At 40.6% G+C, this 13769-nt stretch overlaps 3 protein-coding genes across 4 annotated transcripts in view; all 3 read left to right on the forward strand.

Moving 5' to 3' along the window:
- The window catches only part of LOC106956340 (glutathione S-transferase theta-1-like), a 21658-nt gene extending 19334 nt beyond the window's left edge, over positions 1-2324 (forward strand). For both annotated transcript variants that reach the window (XM_015047126.1, XM_015047125.1), the window contains 3 exons: positions 43-193; positions 818-994; positions 2084-2324. In XM_015047126.1, coding sequence (XP_014902612.1) covers positions 43-193; positions 818-994; positions 2084-2284 — 529 coding nt within the window. In that variant the 3' untranslated portion in view covers positions 2285-2324. The remainder of the gene's footprint in view (positions 1-42; positions 194-817; positions 995-2083) is intronic.
- Positions 2325-3719: 1395 nt separating this feature from the next.
- p2rx7 (purinergic receptor P2X, ligand-gated ion channel, 7) lies at positions 3720-10280 on the forward strand. The gene is made up of 13 exons (XM_015047113.1): positions 3720-3963; positions 4665-4812; positions 4894-4965; positions 5486-5558; positions 5796-5892; positions 6474-6554; positions 6771-6906; positions 7637-7773; positions 7899-7989; positions 8584-8649; positions 8869-8973; positions 9049-9156; positions 9674-10280. Exons 1-13 carry the CDS (start codon positions 3842-3844, stop codon positions 10169-10171), a joined length of 1734 nt encoding a protein of 577 aa, XP_014902599.1. The 5' UTR covers positions 3720-3841; the 3' UTR covers positions 10172-10280.
- A 680-nt stretch (positions 10281-10960) lies between these two features.
- LOC106956329 (tripartite motif-containing protein 35-like) lies at positions 10961-12650 on the forward strand. Its single transcript, XM_015047115.1, has one exon. The coding sequence runs from the start codon at positions 11151-11153 to the stop codon at positions 12567-12569; it is 1419 nt and encodes a 472-aa protein (XP_014902601.1). The 5' UTR covers positions 10961-11150; the 3' UTR covers positions 12570-12650.
- Positions 12651-13769: the final 1119 nt, after the last annotated feature.

The following is a 13769-nucleotide window of genomic DNA, read 5'->3' on the forward strand; positions in this document are numbered from 1 at the left end:
TGTGTGTGTGTGTGTGTGTGTGTGTGTGTGTGTGTGTTGCAGCACTGCGATCCTGCAGTACCTGGTGCAGAAATGCTCGGTGGCAGATCACTGGTTTCCAGCGGAGCTGCAGCAGAGAGCTCGTGTTGATGAATATTTATCCTGGCAGCATCTGAACCTCCGATCTCACTGCTCAAAGGTCTTCCTGCTCAGGGTTCGTGTCCCAGATCAGCCCCTCTGATCATTACACACTTTTAATCAGCTCACATGATGTTACAGGAAGAGTCTGACTGCTGTTGTTTATGCAATATTTGTTTAAAATCACTGTTAATCAGTAAAATTCAAACTAATGTTGAACATCTAAACCTGCAGTTTTGAGCTAATGATGGAGAATATTACAGGATATATGGATTTATTTCTCAGGGTAATTTTCTGCAATAAATTTTACAACAATCTGGATCAACAGTCAAAAGCAAAGAGACATGATGACATGTTGACGGTTTGATCAGGAAAGAACTGAGTTTATTTAATTTAACTTCTGACTAGTATGAGGAAAATATTCCCAGCCCTTCTGAAGCAACAGAGGGAGAATCGTTGAGTTTTTGCTGAGTGTTTGAAGACTGACTGCTACCAGAGAACAAGATACTTGGATGATATGAGTTACGACTGCAGATAATATCCAGGTTGTTTATCTCTGAATGGCAGAATGACCTTCATATTAAAACCACAGCAGCATTATCAAATAAAAACCAGTCAGAATAAATGCAGCAGATGTTCTTAGACATTCTCAGATATTATTACAGTACCTGCTGTAACCATGAATGATTTCTGAGGACAGCTCATGCATCGGCCCCTGATGGGCTCCGAGGCCCCGAAGGACAAGCTGGACGCCACCCTGGAGGACATGAAGCAATCCCTCGACCTGCTGGAGGAGAAGTTCCTGCAGGACAAGCCCTTCATCGTCGGGAACAAGATCTCTGTGGCAGATCTGGTGGCCATGGTGGAGATGATGCAGGTAATGATCTGAACACCTGGTTACCTGCTGCAGCAGCTGCTGCAGCAGCTGCTGCAGCAGCTGCTGCAGGTCGGCTCTCATTGCTACAGCTCATCTCACTCACACAGGAAATTAATCTGTTTTTAACTGACAATAACCGGACTACGTTTTAGTAGGATTTATATCATGTTTAAAGTCTATTTTCTTTAGATTAATTTTAAATATGATCTGTACTGAGTGTAAGTTCAGATCATCAGAGAAAAACGTTTTGCTTCACTTTTCCAGCCTCGTCTTTTATTCCACTCTGAGACCGACGGACATCATTCTTTAGCTCTGCAGCTAAAACTTAAAATCAGCTCTAATCTCTCCATACTTCTCCGCCCCCTGCTGGCCACTGGAGTAAATGCTGGATTCAGTTTATATAACCTACTAATATGTAAATAGACAAATTAAAACCTTTGTTGCATCAAAAAAGCTCAAAAAATGGAAACTAAAAACATTTACTAACCTTCTTATGGTTAATGTTTTAAATGTTCATCATTTATAATTATAAGGATGATTAAAATGTTTTATTTTTCAGATTTTCACTATCGCTTCAAACTGCAGACAACTACAAGCAGAGAGAACAATAACAAAGACAGTTATAGTTAATAACAGAAAAACTAAAGTCATTTCTATAAGATAAATCATGTCTCATGTTCTGTAAACTAAATCTAAGTGTTACATTTTCTATCAGCTATTTGGATCAAATTACAGAAGCTCCTCTGCTTTAAATGGCACCTAATGTGTAACATTTAGTTATTAAACTGAAGCAGTTTGCACTTCGTAGCAAACCGTCAAAATTTTACCACAAATTTAACCAGAATTTAAAGCCACAACAAAATATTCCTCCAGAAACGGCAAGAAGAAATAAACATTACTAATTAATATCAGTCTGACTGACATGACTAACATATTTAGTCATCTGGTGTTGATATGATAAATGTCCGATCCTGATCAGAGGCAGCTGTGGAAATGGTTTCAATGTATTGAAGAGATTTTTAATTTCTAGTTTAAATGATGAATGAATGCGTCGACTCCTGTTCTGAGCCGTCATGCTGATGTCTGCAGCCTCTGGGAGTCGGCGTGGATCCGTTCCAAGGCCGGCCCAAGCTGACGGCCTGGAGGGATCGAGTGAAGAAGGAGCTGGGAGTGAAGCTGGTTGACCAGGCCCACGAGGCGCTGCTGGACTCCAGCGGCCTGCAGCAGAAGATGCAGAACAACACAGAGCTCCAGAAGCTCAAACCCATGTTCCTCAAGTATTTCCGCTGAGAACACAGAAATAAAAATCTGATGTCTGGTTGTTTCTGCAGAACGCCTCCAAACGTTTAATCTGAAGGGCTGAGAAAGAACTGAACCATCATCCTGTTATTAAAGAGATTAAAACTGGAACTAAGAACTGTTCAATAAAATCATGAACAATATAAACTGATTTACAAAATGGTTTTTCTCTATTTTATAGCATCCAAACAGACAACAGGAGTTCAGTACAACTTACTGTTAGACACATTATTCCTTAAACAGCGATGTGTTCAGATGTTTGCTGATCTTCAGCAGAATGATGGATCTCTGAACGCTGTGATGCTGCTGTGATGCTGCTGTGATGCTGCTGTGATGCTGCTGTGATGCTGCTGTGATGCTGCTGTGATGCTGCTCTGTCTGTCGTCTGTTTGCGGCTCAGTGGATCCTGCAGGAGCCACACTGGATGTCTTTGTGTGCAACCATGAATCTCTGTCTTTGTTGGTCACTTTGTCCACACAATCTTCCTGTTCTGCTGCAAATAAGAACTTCTTTATTAGGATTCAGTTGCACTTTAATATGTTGATGTGTGAAAACAGAATCAGTTTCATCAGGTCTTTGGACCTGAAAGGAGACGGTTATGTTACCTGCAGGAGAAAACTGAATAAACATTTGTCAGAGTCTGAGGAGAAAAGTGTAAAATTTTAGACTTTTTTTCTTCTCCATCCAAGACATCAGACGTTTGAAAAAATCATTTTGTCCATTTAATCCAGATCACCATAAAGAACATAATTCATAAAATCTCCTACTTTATCTGCTTTAGGTCTAGATGATCATAATCTGAAAAATTATAAAGTTTCTGCAGTTAAAAATAATCTGTTCTTAATTCCTTAGTTTAGCTTATGTTTAAAACCACAGTTTTGGAATATAACTAGAACAAAATACTTAACATTATTTTTAACTCTAAATTAATTCAAAATGATGCTACCATCTTGGGTTTCGTTTAAAAACCTTGTTTTTGGGTCTTAAGACGTTTTCCAACGTGCATTTGATTCCAGGTGCCGAACAGCGCGAAATTTGTTAAAAATCTGGGCAATGCCGCCATCTAGTGGCCATTAAAATCGATGCAATGCTGCCATCTAGTGGCCATTAAAATCGATGCAATGCTGCCATCTAGTGGCCATTAAAATCGATGCAATGCTGCCATCTAGTGGCCATTAAAATCGGTGCGGAGAAGAATAGGAAGTAGTTGAAATAACCAATTCAAAATTATCAATTTACAGAAAAACATAATTTAATTTCAAAATAAATTATTATAATTAAAAGTTGGTAATTAATTATTTCAACCCGTGAATAAAATATTTCATCCACCATTGATTTAAGATTTTAGTTAAACTATTTTTCAGAGCTACTATCATAAATAATGATCTATTGTGTTGATCTGATCAGAATGTGGGTTAAAGACGCCGCAGCAGCTGTGAGGATCCGCAGCCGGACATGTGACCCGGTCCACAGGAAGAAGAGTCACACCGAGGTTCCTCCTGCGGTCCTCAACCCAAGTCCAGCCGACTCTCTGACACTCCTCTCGGCATGCCTTGCTGCGACCCGCTCGGCCTCTGTCAGTACCAAACCAGCAAGCTGGTCCGGATCCAGAGCGTCCGGCTCGGTTCGCTCAAATGGAGCCTGAACGGGGCGATCCTGCTGTTTATCTGGTGAGAAGAAATATTTCACACCCCCGCATCTTCCCGCAGGGAGAAGCTGCACTTTCTGCTGCATTTCACTGGTTCCGTTAGGATCATTTCACTGCTGAACGGTTCTGAAACCGACCCGTTCACTCCTGATCTGCTGCACTTGTTCTGAATTTAGATTTTAAAACACTTAAATAAAAGAATCGCCTCGTTTTGTAGCGTCTCAATCTGAATAAATAGTTTTTCTGCAGACAGTTGGATCTGAATTCATGGAAAAAGATGCAGAAACTGAATATTATTAAAGCAACTAATCTGCAATAACAGCTATGAAATGCAACTTAAATGTAGAAATAATTAAATTCAGCAAAATTAACTCTTAAATACAAAATCTAGATATAAAATCACGACTAAAAGTAAGTTTTGATTTTAGGGAGTTTACTAATAAAGACTTGCGCTGTTTACAGTTTTTACAGCTGATAAATTTAAAAGTTATTAAAAATAAACAGAAAATGGTTTCTGAGATCTTTGTGTTGATTTGATTCGTTTGGTTTTCTTCAGACATGATGATGTGGATTGTGATGATCGTTTCTGTTTTTCTCCATATTGTTTTTAGGGAGAAGACGTTTTTTTTCCAAACAAGTTGTATTATTAAAGTCTCTTTTTCCTGTTTTCCTGGCATAAACTTTAATATTGAACGTGATTAAGGTGTGTTTTTTCTATCTCAGCATCATGATGCTGTGGAACAGGAAGTACCAGGAGTTTGACCTGGTGGTGAGCTCCGTCACCACCAAGGTGAAGGGTGTGGCTCAGACTCACCTGACGGGGGTCGGGAACTTGTTGTGGGACGTGGCCGACTACAGCGGCTCCTCTCAGGTGGGAGATTCATTATCTGTAAAAAAATATATATTTATATTGCTGAAAAAAATTCAAAGACTTTTCTTCTTCTCTCTTTAGGACAGAAACTCCTTCTTTGTGATGACCAACGTTATTGTGACAAAGAATCAGAAGCAGGGAAAATGTGCAGAGGTGCTTTAAATATTAACTTGCAATGTTTTTGTTTTCTGTTATTTTATGTCTGTAAATTGTTTTGTTGTTTTAGCAACTAGGCAGCTGAAGATGCTTTACATGAAGAAAACAAAAACTATTTCCAAACAAAAAAACATCACAGTAACAAAATAAAGAGAAGTGATGAAAACTTTGAGTCTAGACTATTAATAAAATGGATTTAAAGGAAGTCAGTGTTTCAGCAGTTTCTTAGTTTTCTGGAAGTTTGTTCCAGATTAGAGGAACATAAAAACTGAGTGAAGCTTCTCCATGTTTGGTTCTGGTGGAAATGTGTAAAAACTTTAAAATGATCAAAAAGTCAAAAACCTGCAGAAGAAAATCACTTTAAGGATTATAAACTGGAAAATGACTGAACATCAGTGACATGTTGACATTCGATGCAGGTTTATCTCCTTCATTTGTATTTCACTCAGGTTGTGTGATTAAAGTGTTCAGCACCATAATAAAATTGGACTTAAGGTTCTGCCTGTTTGTCTCCCAGGTTCCCTCTAAAGGCCGGCTGTGTCGCTCGGATCAGGACTGTGAGGAAGGAGCCTGGGACCAGCAGAGTCACGGTAAACCCACTGGTTTCACTGGACGGCTGCAGAAACAGAAGTTTAAACAAACTGGATCCAGTTTCAGAGAATCAGCCTCAGTGTTGCTCCTTCACGTTAATCACTAACCTGCATGCAGGCTGCAGCTGCTGCACTAAACACATAGAATCTGTATTCATCCGGTTCCTGCTCTGCCGTTTGGTTCAGCTGCAGGAATCTTTCTGCGGTAACAAACTCAGGACCGTTTTCCTCCTGCAGGGATTCAGACCGGATCCTGCATCAGGTTTGATGTGATGAAGAAAACCTGTGAAGTTTCTGCTTGGTGTCCGATTGAAACCCAGACAAACCCTCCAAGGTCACTGAGTGTCTCTATTTATGTTTTTGATAGTTTTTTATAATAAAAACTATTCTTCTGAGTTTGCTCTTGTTTTTCTATCTTCTATTGAGAATGTCCTTTCAGTTGCACAATCTGCTTTTCTATTACACAGTATTGCAGTAATTTCACAATTGCACTTTTTTATTAAGTAAGAAATGCAAGTGAAATCACACATGAATAATTTTGTTCACATGATAAGTTATAGAAATCATGCCACGCCATCATTCTCCAACTACTTCCTGTTATCTTCGTCTTCATAGTTTCTGTCAGTGGTAACATTCAGTTGTTGATCATGTGATGCAAAAAAAATATTTCTGTTGCAATTTTGTGAAATAAACCAATTTCACACAAAAATGCACCTCATCTTAGCGCCAAAACTTTTTATCGACAAAATTTTTTTTTTTTTTTTTAAATTGGGGTTTTTCCATTAAGTGAATTTATTTTGAAAGAACTTCAGAAACTCTTAATAACTGTTGATCAAGACTGCAGGAACTGGTTTTGCCTAAGATGATTTAGGACTTTTACAGTTTTTTATGTGATAACAAACATTTATTTTTCAGACCTGCTCTGCTGGCAGCAGCTGAAAACTTCACCGTCCTCATCAAGAACAACATCAGATTTCCAGCCTTCAACTTCATCCGGTGAGACTCTGAAACTTTTTCAGGAACTTTTTCAACCTTCAGATCCATCAGATGCTTCCTCTCAGCCTTGAAAAACGATTTTAAATTCAGATTATGCACAACAAATGTTGTCTCAAGACCATTAACTAGGAATAAAGAATGGATGTAAAGAAGTTTATGGTCGGTTAAATTCAGCCGCCTGTTTCCTGACTCTCTGACTCTGGATCTGTCTCGCAGTCGGAACATCCTCCCTCAGATGAACGACGCCTACCTGAGGAGCTGCCACAGAGCCAACGACTCGCTCTGCCCCATCTTCCGACTGGGAGACATGGTGCGAGAGGCCGGGGAGAAGTTCTCCGACATGGCTGTGGAGGTAGAGGCGCTCTGCAGGAACCTCCAGAATGCTCTGGAAAACATTTTTTATCCGACCGGCTGAATGCAGGATGGGAGCAGAAAGATTTTCCTGTTTCCCTGTTTGGACCTTTGCTTGTCCTGAGAGAGAAATGAAACTGATGCTAAAAATAAAAACGGGAAGCAGTGACCTTCAGTTTGTGAGGCGAATGTTTAAAGGTTCCTGATGATGTTTTATCATTTTCACTCTGAACTAAAATGGGTTTTATTGACTTATTGAAGAAGAAGCATTTCTCCCGCCTGTTATATAAGTAAGAATTGAACACCTTTTTAAAACTGACTGACTTGCAGGAGGTGATTGTTTATTAACTCATTTTATGCTACATGTTCATTTAATTGTTATAGTTTGTAAAAATTATATTTTGCTTTGGCACTAAAGGTTTTTATTTTTGTGCTTTTTTGTAAAACCAAAAAAGCCATTTTCATGTTTGAAATTGAGAATTTTGTTCTAAAAATGAGAAAAAAGCTTCAACATTGACTCTAACAGCTTTAACCTCCTAAAGTAAAAGTAGTGATAACATCTCCAAAACGTAATATATCTACAGTAAAGCATGGTGGTGGCAGTGTGATGGTCTGGGGCTGGTTTGCTTCATGCAGAAAAGCCTGAAAATCAACAGCAAATATCGAAAATATTAAATTAGAAATGTGTAGGAGTCCTCGGGGTTAACTGTTATTTCCCCTGTTGGCCACAGGGGGGCGTCATCGGCATCCAAATCAAATGGGACTGCAACCTGGACCGGTTGATGCAGCGCTGCCTCCCCAGATACTCCTTCAGACGGCTGGATGAGAGGGAGAGCAACAAGACGCTTTACCCCGGACTCAACTTCAGGTGAAGGTCATCAGTTCATCAGTCGCCATGGAAACCGTGACAACAAAGAGTTTGAGTGATTAACACCTGGAGGTTCTGGCTGAATAGATTTGATGTAACAACAAAACTTGTTCTCGTTTCCTCAGGTTTGCGAAGTACAACACGGTGAACGGCGTGGAGGAGCGAACGCTCTACAAAGCCTTCGGGATCAGATTCGACATCATGGTGTTCGGACAGGTTGGTCTTTATCTGACCTTTAATTTAACGTTCCTGCTCTGGATCTTTGGGTTTGGAAGACGGTCAGATCTCTGACAGAAAAGGAGACGCTGTATTTAAAGAGATTAAAGATTCTTAAATGTTATGACCCTGATACAACAGAGTCATCTCCCTCATCCTTCAGTCCAACTTTCTTAATGTCCTGAAGTTTCTCAGACTGCTGCTGGTCCGTACCGTGGACGGGGTTATGCGTTGTTGATGGCCACTTTTTCCTGTTTCTGCTGTCAGGCCTTTATTTTGTAGTTTCCAATGAACTAAAGGATCATTAATGTTTAACTCTGGATGGTGGCTCTGACTCCTCCTCGTTGTTGTTCAACGTAACATTTCTGGTCCTCAAAATGTTTGGACAAAATGTCCGTATTAAGCAACACAATTTCCTGAAACAAGATGTTTTCTTGCTCTATTCTGATTGGTGGCAACATTTAAGGTCTGGTGTTTTTATTGATCCCAGAATTGGATAATTATTTCCACCCTGAGGAACTCCTGGCCTCCGTGTTTCTGAATGTTTGGTTGATGCTGTGGAGATAAAATCTAAGCGTTTGGTTTGTGTTCCAGGCGGGGAAGTTCAGCTTCATTCAGCTCATCGTCTACATCGGGTCAACGCTGTCGTACTACGCTCTGGTGAGGAGTCACACATCTACCGACGACGAAAACATTTCAGACTGACATGGACGGATCTGCAGTCCGTTTATGTTCACTGACTAGAGAAAGGCTTGTAATTACTTTCCCTACCACTAGATGTCACTAACGGCTCAGCATTTTGTGTCTGACATCAGAGACGATGTCCAGTGGTTCTGGAATAAAGTCGTTGATTTTCTCCAGTCTGTTTTAAACCCCCAGACGACGGTGTTGATCGACTGGCTGCTGGAAACCAGCTGCTATTCTGCAGACGTCGGACAGAACTACTCTGAGAGGAAAGTGGAGTCGGTCCCGGACTCGCAGCAGGTGAGGATGAGACCCGGCGTTGTTGGGCAAAGCGATCGGTACCTGAAGTCCATCATCCCTCTGCCCGTGTTGCAGTGCATCCTCTGCGTGTCGTACGTCGATGAAGAGAAGCTGCGGCTGGTCAAGAGGTCGCGCAAGAAGAGTCTCCAAAACATAAAACCCATGTCGGTTCTGCCACGCAAGGTAAAGCTGGTTCTCTAAGAAACCAGAACAGAACCGGTCCAAACCGGCATGAACCACTTCAACATGAAGTTACTGCAGTTTTAGGTTTTCCACTGTTCACACTGTAATTCATTTTAATACGTTTAATTTCAATCATTTCCAGCTGAATTTGATGGTGATTAGAAAACGCTGCAAAGACCTGAAAAACAAAATAGACTCAAACCAGGATCATGTTAAAACATCATAAATGTTTGTAATTTTTAAGGTTTTTCCATCAGAGTCATTGCAGCAGAGCTGGACTCGGGTTTTAGCTGCAGAACAAAACATTTAGTTTTTCTACCAGAACCAGAGCAGAGTAATGACTTTTCATTGTGGCTCATTCCACTGAGCCGTGCAGCACTGCTAACCTTTTTATGCTCAGACTTGTTCATTAGAGCTTTTCCAGTTGGTTCAACCCAAACATGTCACTCTAAATGTCTCATAATTCATAATCTGAGTTTCATTCCTGAAGCTGCAGACATTTCTGTCCCCTCTGCAGGACTCGGGACACCTGAGAGCCGCTCTCTGTCTCCTGCAGCCGGACGTCAACGCGGACGCTCAGCCTCCCCAGGACCAGAAACCGACCTCTGACCCCAAACGGCGCCAGCCAGGCTGGTGTAAATGCGGCTGCTGCACTTCCTCTGCCCTCCCCCAGGAGGAGCTGTGCTGCAGGCGGAGCGACGGCGCCTGCATCGCCTCGTCTCCTCCGTTCAGGCGGCTGGTGTTGGACCGCTGGCTGCTGCAGGCCGTCCTGCTCTACCAGGACCCTCTGTCTCCCCCTGCTGGCGGGGCGCAGCCCGCCGCCCTGCGCCACTGCGCCTACAGGCAGTTCATCAGCTGGAGGTTTGGGTTTCCTCCTGATGACTCCCACCCTGTCATCCCCAGCTGCTGCGTCCAGAGGATCAGGGAGGAATATCCCAGTCCAGACGGACGCTACAGCGGCTTCAGGCCCGTCAGAACCGTCTCTGTCCCGACCCGAAACAACAGGGAGCTCTGAAACACAGATACTAACAGCTTTCTGTTACTCTGAGATACTAAAAAGAAGAAATGTGTCAAGTTTGTTCAGTTTAGTGAAAAACTTCACAAAGCGAATAAATAATTTTGTCTAATATCGTCTGATGTTTCCTCGGTTTGAGACGTTTGAGGTTCTGGTTCTGGTTCTTCCAGTTTAGCTGCGGCTTTGTGTCGATGCATGAAATTTAAATTCAATTTAGAAAATACCTTATTGATCCCACAGGAAATCTTAGATGTGTTTTTAAAACGGACATGAAAACCTCTGATATTAAAAGTCAGTTCTCAGTTTTTTCCTGTTAATAAATGTTAAATGTGTAAAAACATAAATTAACTGTTTTCACTGCTCACATTTTTAACTGACTCCCTGCAACAAGCAGGAGGCAAAAATCACATTCATGATCAAATGGATTTAATGGGAAACCTGAAGCTTTTATTGGAGGAAAATAAACTGAAAAATCTGCAACAAAAAAAGAAAAAAGAGATTTACAAATGACAGATTTTTTTGAAAATAAACATTACAGCATCAGATAAACAAAGATCATCTTTCACTTACAGCTGAAGATAAAAACATTAAACTATTTAATGCTGAATTTAATTCAAGGGAAACTCAAGAGTTGATCTCTGTATTTATTGTTTCAGCAAATAATTTGTGTTCCTTTTCGAAGTTTAGATTAAAAACAATTTGATTATTAAAATGTAAGGCAGCTCTTTACCAACTGAACAAGGAAATTAAACTGCAGTAACAGAAGCACAGAATTCACCTGAAGTGTTACACAACAACCTGTCTGACTGGAAACGTCACTGAGAGGAAAATGAAAGTATTTTAACTGAGCTGAACGGAGCTGAGACGCCATTACAGGCTGGAGATCTGAGCTGAAACACGAATGTTTACTGGAATCTAAAGAAAAATCTGCAGAAACTTTGACTTGGTGAGTTCTGGTTCTGGAGGATTTCAGTCCAAAATGGCAGAGAGAGATCTTCTGGAACGTTACCTGAGCTGCCATGTTTGTTCAGAGACGTTCAGAGATCCTGTGTCTCTGAGCTGCAACCACAGCTTCTGTTCAAGCTGCCTGCAGAAATTCTGGGAACAAACTGGAAACAAGAACTGTCCCATCTGCAAAAGGAAATCTTCTAAGGATCCAGGAATAAACTTCTCTCTGAAGGAACTGGCTGAATCTTTCACTGGAAGACAGAAACCTGGATCATCAGAGACAGAAACAGGAGCAAAGCAGCTGATGGTCTGCAGTAAACACCAAGAAGACCCTAAACTGTTCTGTGAAGACGAGCAGAGAGCTGTGTGTCCTGTCTGTGACTTTTCTCTCCACCAGAGTCACAAAGTGGTTCCTGTTGAACAAGCAGTCAGAGATCTGAAGGAGCAGCTGGAATCTGACTTAAAGTCTCTGCAGGACAAGAGGAACAAACATGAACAAGTGGAGAAAACATACGATGATGTGATTCAACACTCCAAGAAGCAGCTGCTGTCCACAGAGAGACAGATCAGAGCAGAGTTCAACAAGCTCCACCAGTTCCTGAGAGAGGAAGAGGAGTCCAGACTGGCAGCTCTGAGGGAGGAAGAGGAGCAGAAGAGGAAGACTATCATGGGAGAGATGAAGAGGATTGAGGAGCAGATCTCCTCTCTGTCAGACAGCATCTCTGCTGTGGAAGAAGAGCTGCAGAAAGACAACGTGTCGTTCCTCAGCAGTTATAAAGCCACTCAGAGCAGAGCCAGAGGTCAGAGGTCACTGCCAGATCCACAGCTGGTCTCAGGAGCTCTGATAGATGTGGCCAAACACCTGGGCAACCTGTCCTTCAGAGTCTGGGAGAAGATGAAGGACCAGGTGAAGTTCAGCCCCGTCATTCTGGACCCAAACACAGCAAACGGTTGGCTCTCTCTGTCTGATGATCTGACCAGGGTGAGACGTGGCGACACATGGCAGCAACTTCCTGATAATCCAGAGAGAAACACTAAATACACCATTGTTTTTGGCTCTGAGGGTTTCAGCTCAGGGAAACACAGCTGGGAGGTGGAGGTGGGAGATCATCCCAGATGGAATATTGGTTTAGTTAAAGAGTCTGTTGACAGGAAGGGAGAGAGAGATGCTTCACCAAAATATGGAATCTGGTGTTTACTGCATGGTGATGGAAAATACACTAATGGTTCTGGTCAGACTGTGACAGTGAATAAGAGTCTCCAGAGGATCAGAGTCCAGCTGGACTATGACGGAGGGGAGGTTTCCTTCTACGACTCTGAAGAAAAGAGTCACATCTACACTTACAGTCACACTTTCACTGAGAAACTCTTCCCTTATTTCTGTGTTGGAAAATCTGCTGATGCCAAAACATCTGAGATCAAAATCTGTCAAACTGATATTTCTGTTTAAAGTTCAGAGTTTTGTGTTTTTAATTTCTGAATTATTTTTACACTTTCAGTTCAGTTTCTATCTACAGTCTGAACAATATTCTTATGAAATTATTAATAATCATCTTTGATTATTGAAGATTTTTTTTTATGTTTTTGAAAATCAGAATCTAAATGTGTTACTAAAAAAACTACCTTCAAAATTAAAACATCATTTAATAGATCTGCTGTTAATTTTGTGAAATTTATACAAAAATATGTTAATTTTTGAATGTTTTGATCTCAGTTTTTAATATAGGAGAAAATTTAGAAAATATTCAAGAAAATGTTTTTCAAACTGGACAAAATATTTTATCATCTGTTTTCATTCAATAATCTTTCTCACTATAATTTGACTTTTCTTCACATTCTATTATTTTTTTCTAACTGTTTTGTAAAAACTATTTACAGAATTTCATAAAGATCTCAGATTCTTAACTGGGTTTTCTTGTCTTTGTTGTTTTTAATTGTAATGATTCGTGTTAGCAGGAAAAATGAAAATTAATATTCAGATCCAGTTTCTCTGTTTTCTGTTCACTCAATTGATTTGTTTTTTATTCATCAATACACAATTTATTTACATAATATTAAACTGTTAAACTGAAAACCAAGTTTTGACTCTGAGGCAGTTTTTGTTTTTCCAGAAATGAGTTCATGTGCTGAAGTGGAGATGGAAACATATTTACTGAATAAGTTCTGATGTAGTGAAGATTTGACTCACCGGACTGATTAGTTTGTTTATCAGGACAGAAACATTTCTACCAATCAGGACTGTTTCTGTCCATATAAACTGTTTATAGAACATTAACAACTCATAGCAACACTTTCCTGAAAACCTTCCTCCATTTTCCCTGCTAGTTTTCAGCCTCCACTTCCTGTTTATTACAGTCATGTGTAAGAAACATCTGATGAAATTATTCTTTGTAGTCCAGGTTTGGTCAGCCATCTTGGTTTCCTGTTTTAGGTTTTTACATCCTAATATTCTGTATTTCAGTTTTCTGTCATTATTCTGCTCTGCTGGTTCTGATCCCACAAAGATCCTGAGCCTCATACATTCAGCCAGCATTGTGAAGGTTCAGCCAAGGTTAATGTGTTACTAAACAGTAACATATTAACCTTCTGATCTGGGAATGAAGTTGATAAAAGGTCAGAGGTCGTTGGTTTGTCTAGTTTGTCTTTATGC

The sequence above is a fragment of the Poecilia latipinna genome, unplaced genomic scaffold (genome assembly GCF_001443285.1).
Source record: "Poecilia latipinna isolate Pla-1442-1.1 unplaced genomic scaffold, P_latipinna-1.0 Scaffold808, whole genome shotgun sequence".
Taxonomy (NCBI): Eukaryota; Metazoa; Chordata; class Actinopteri; order Cyprinodontiformes; family Poeciliidae; genus Poecilia; species Poecilia latipinna.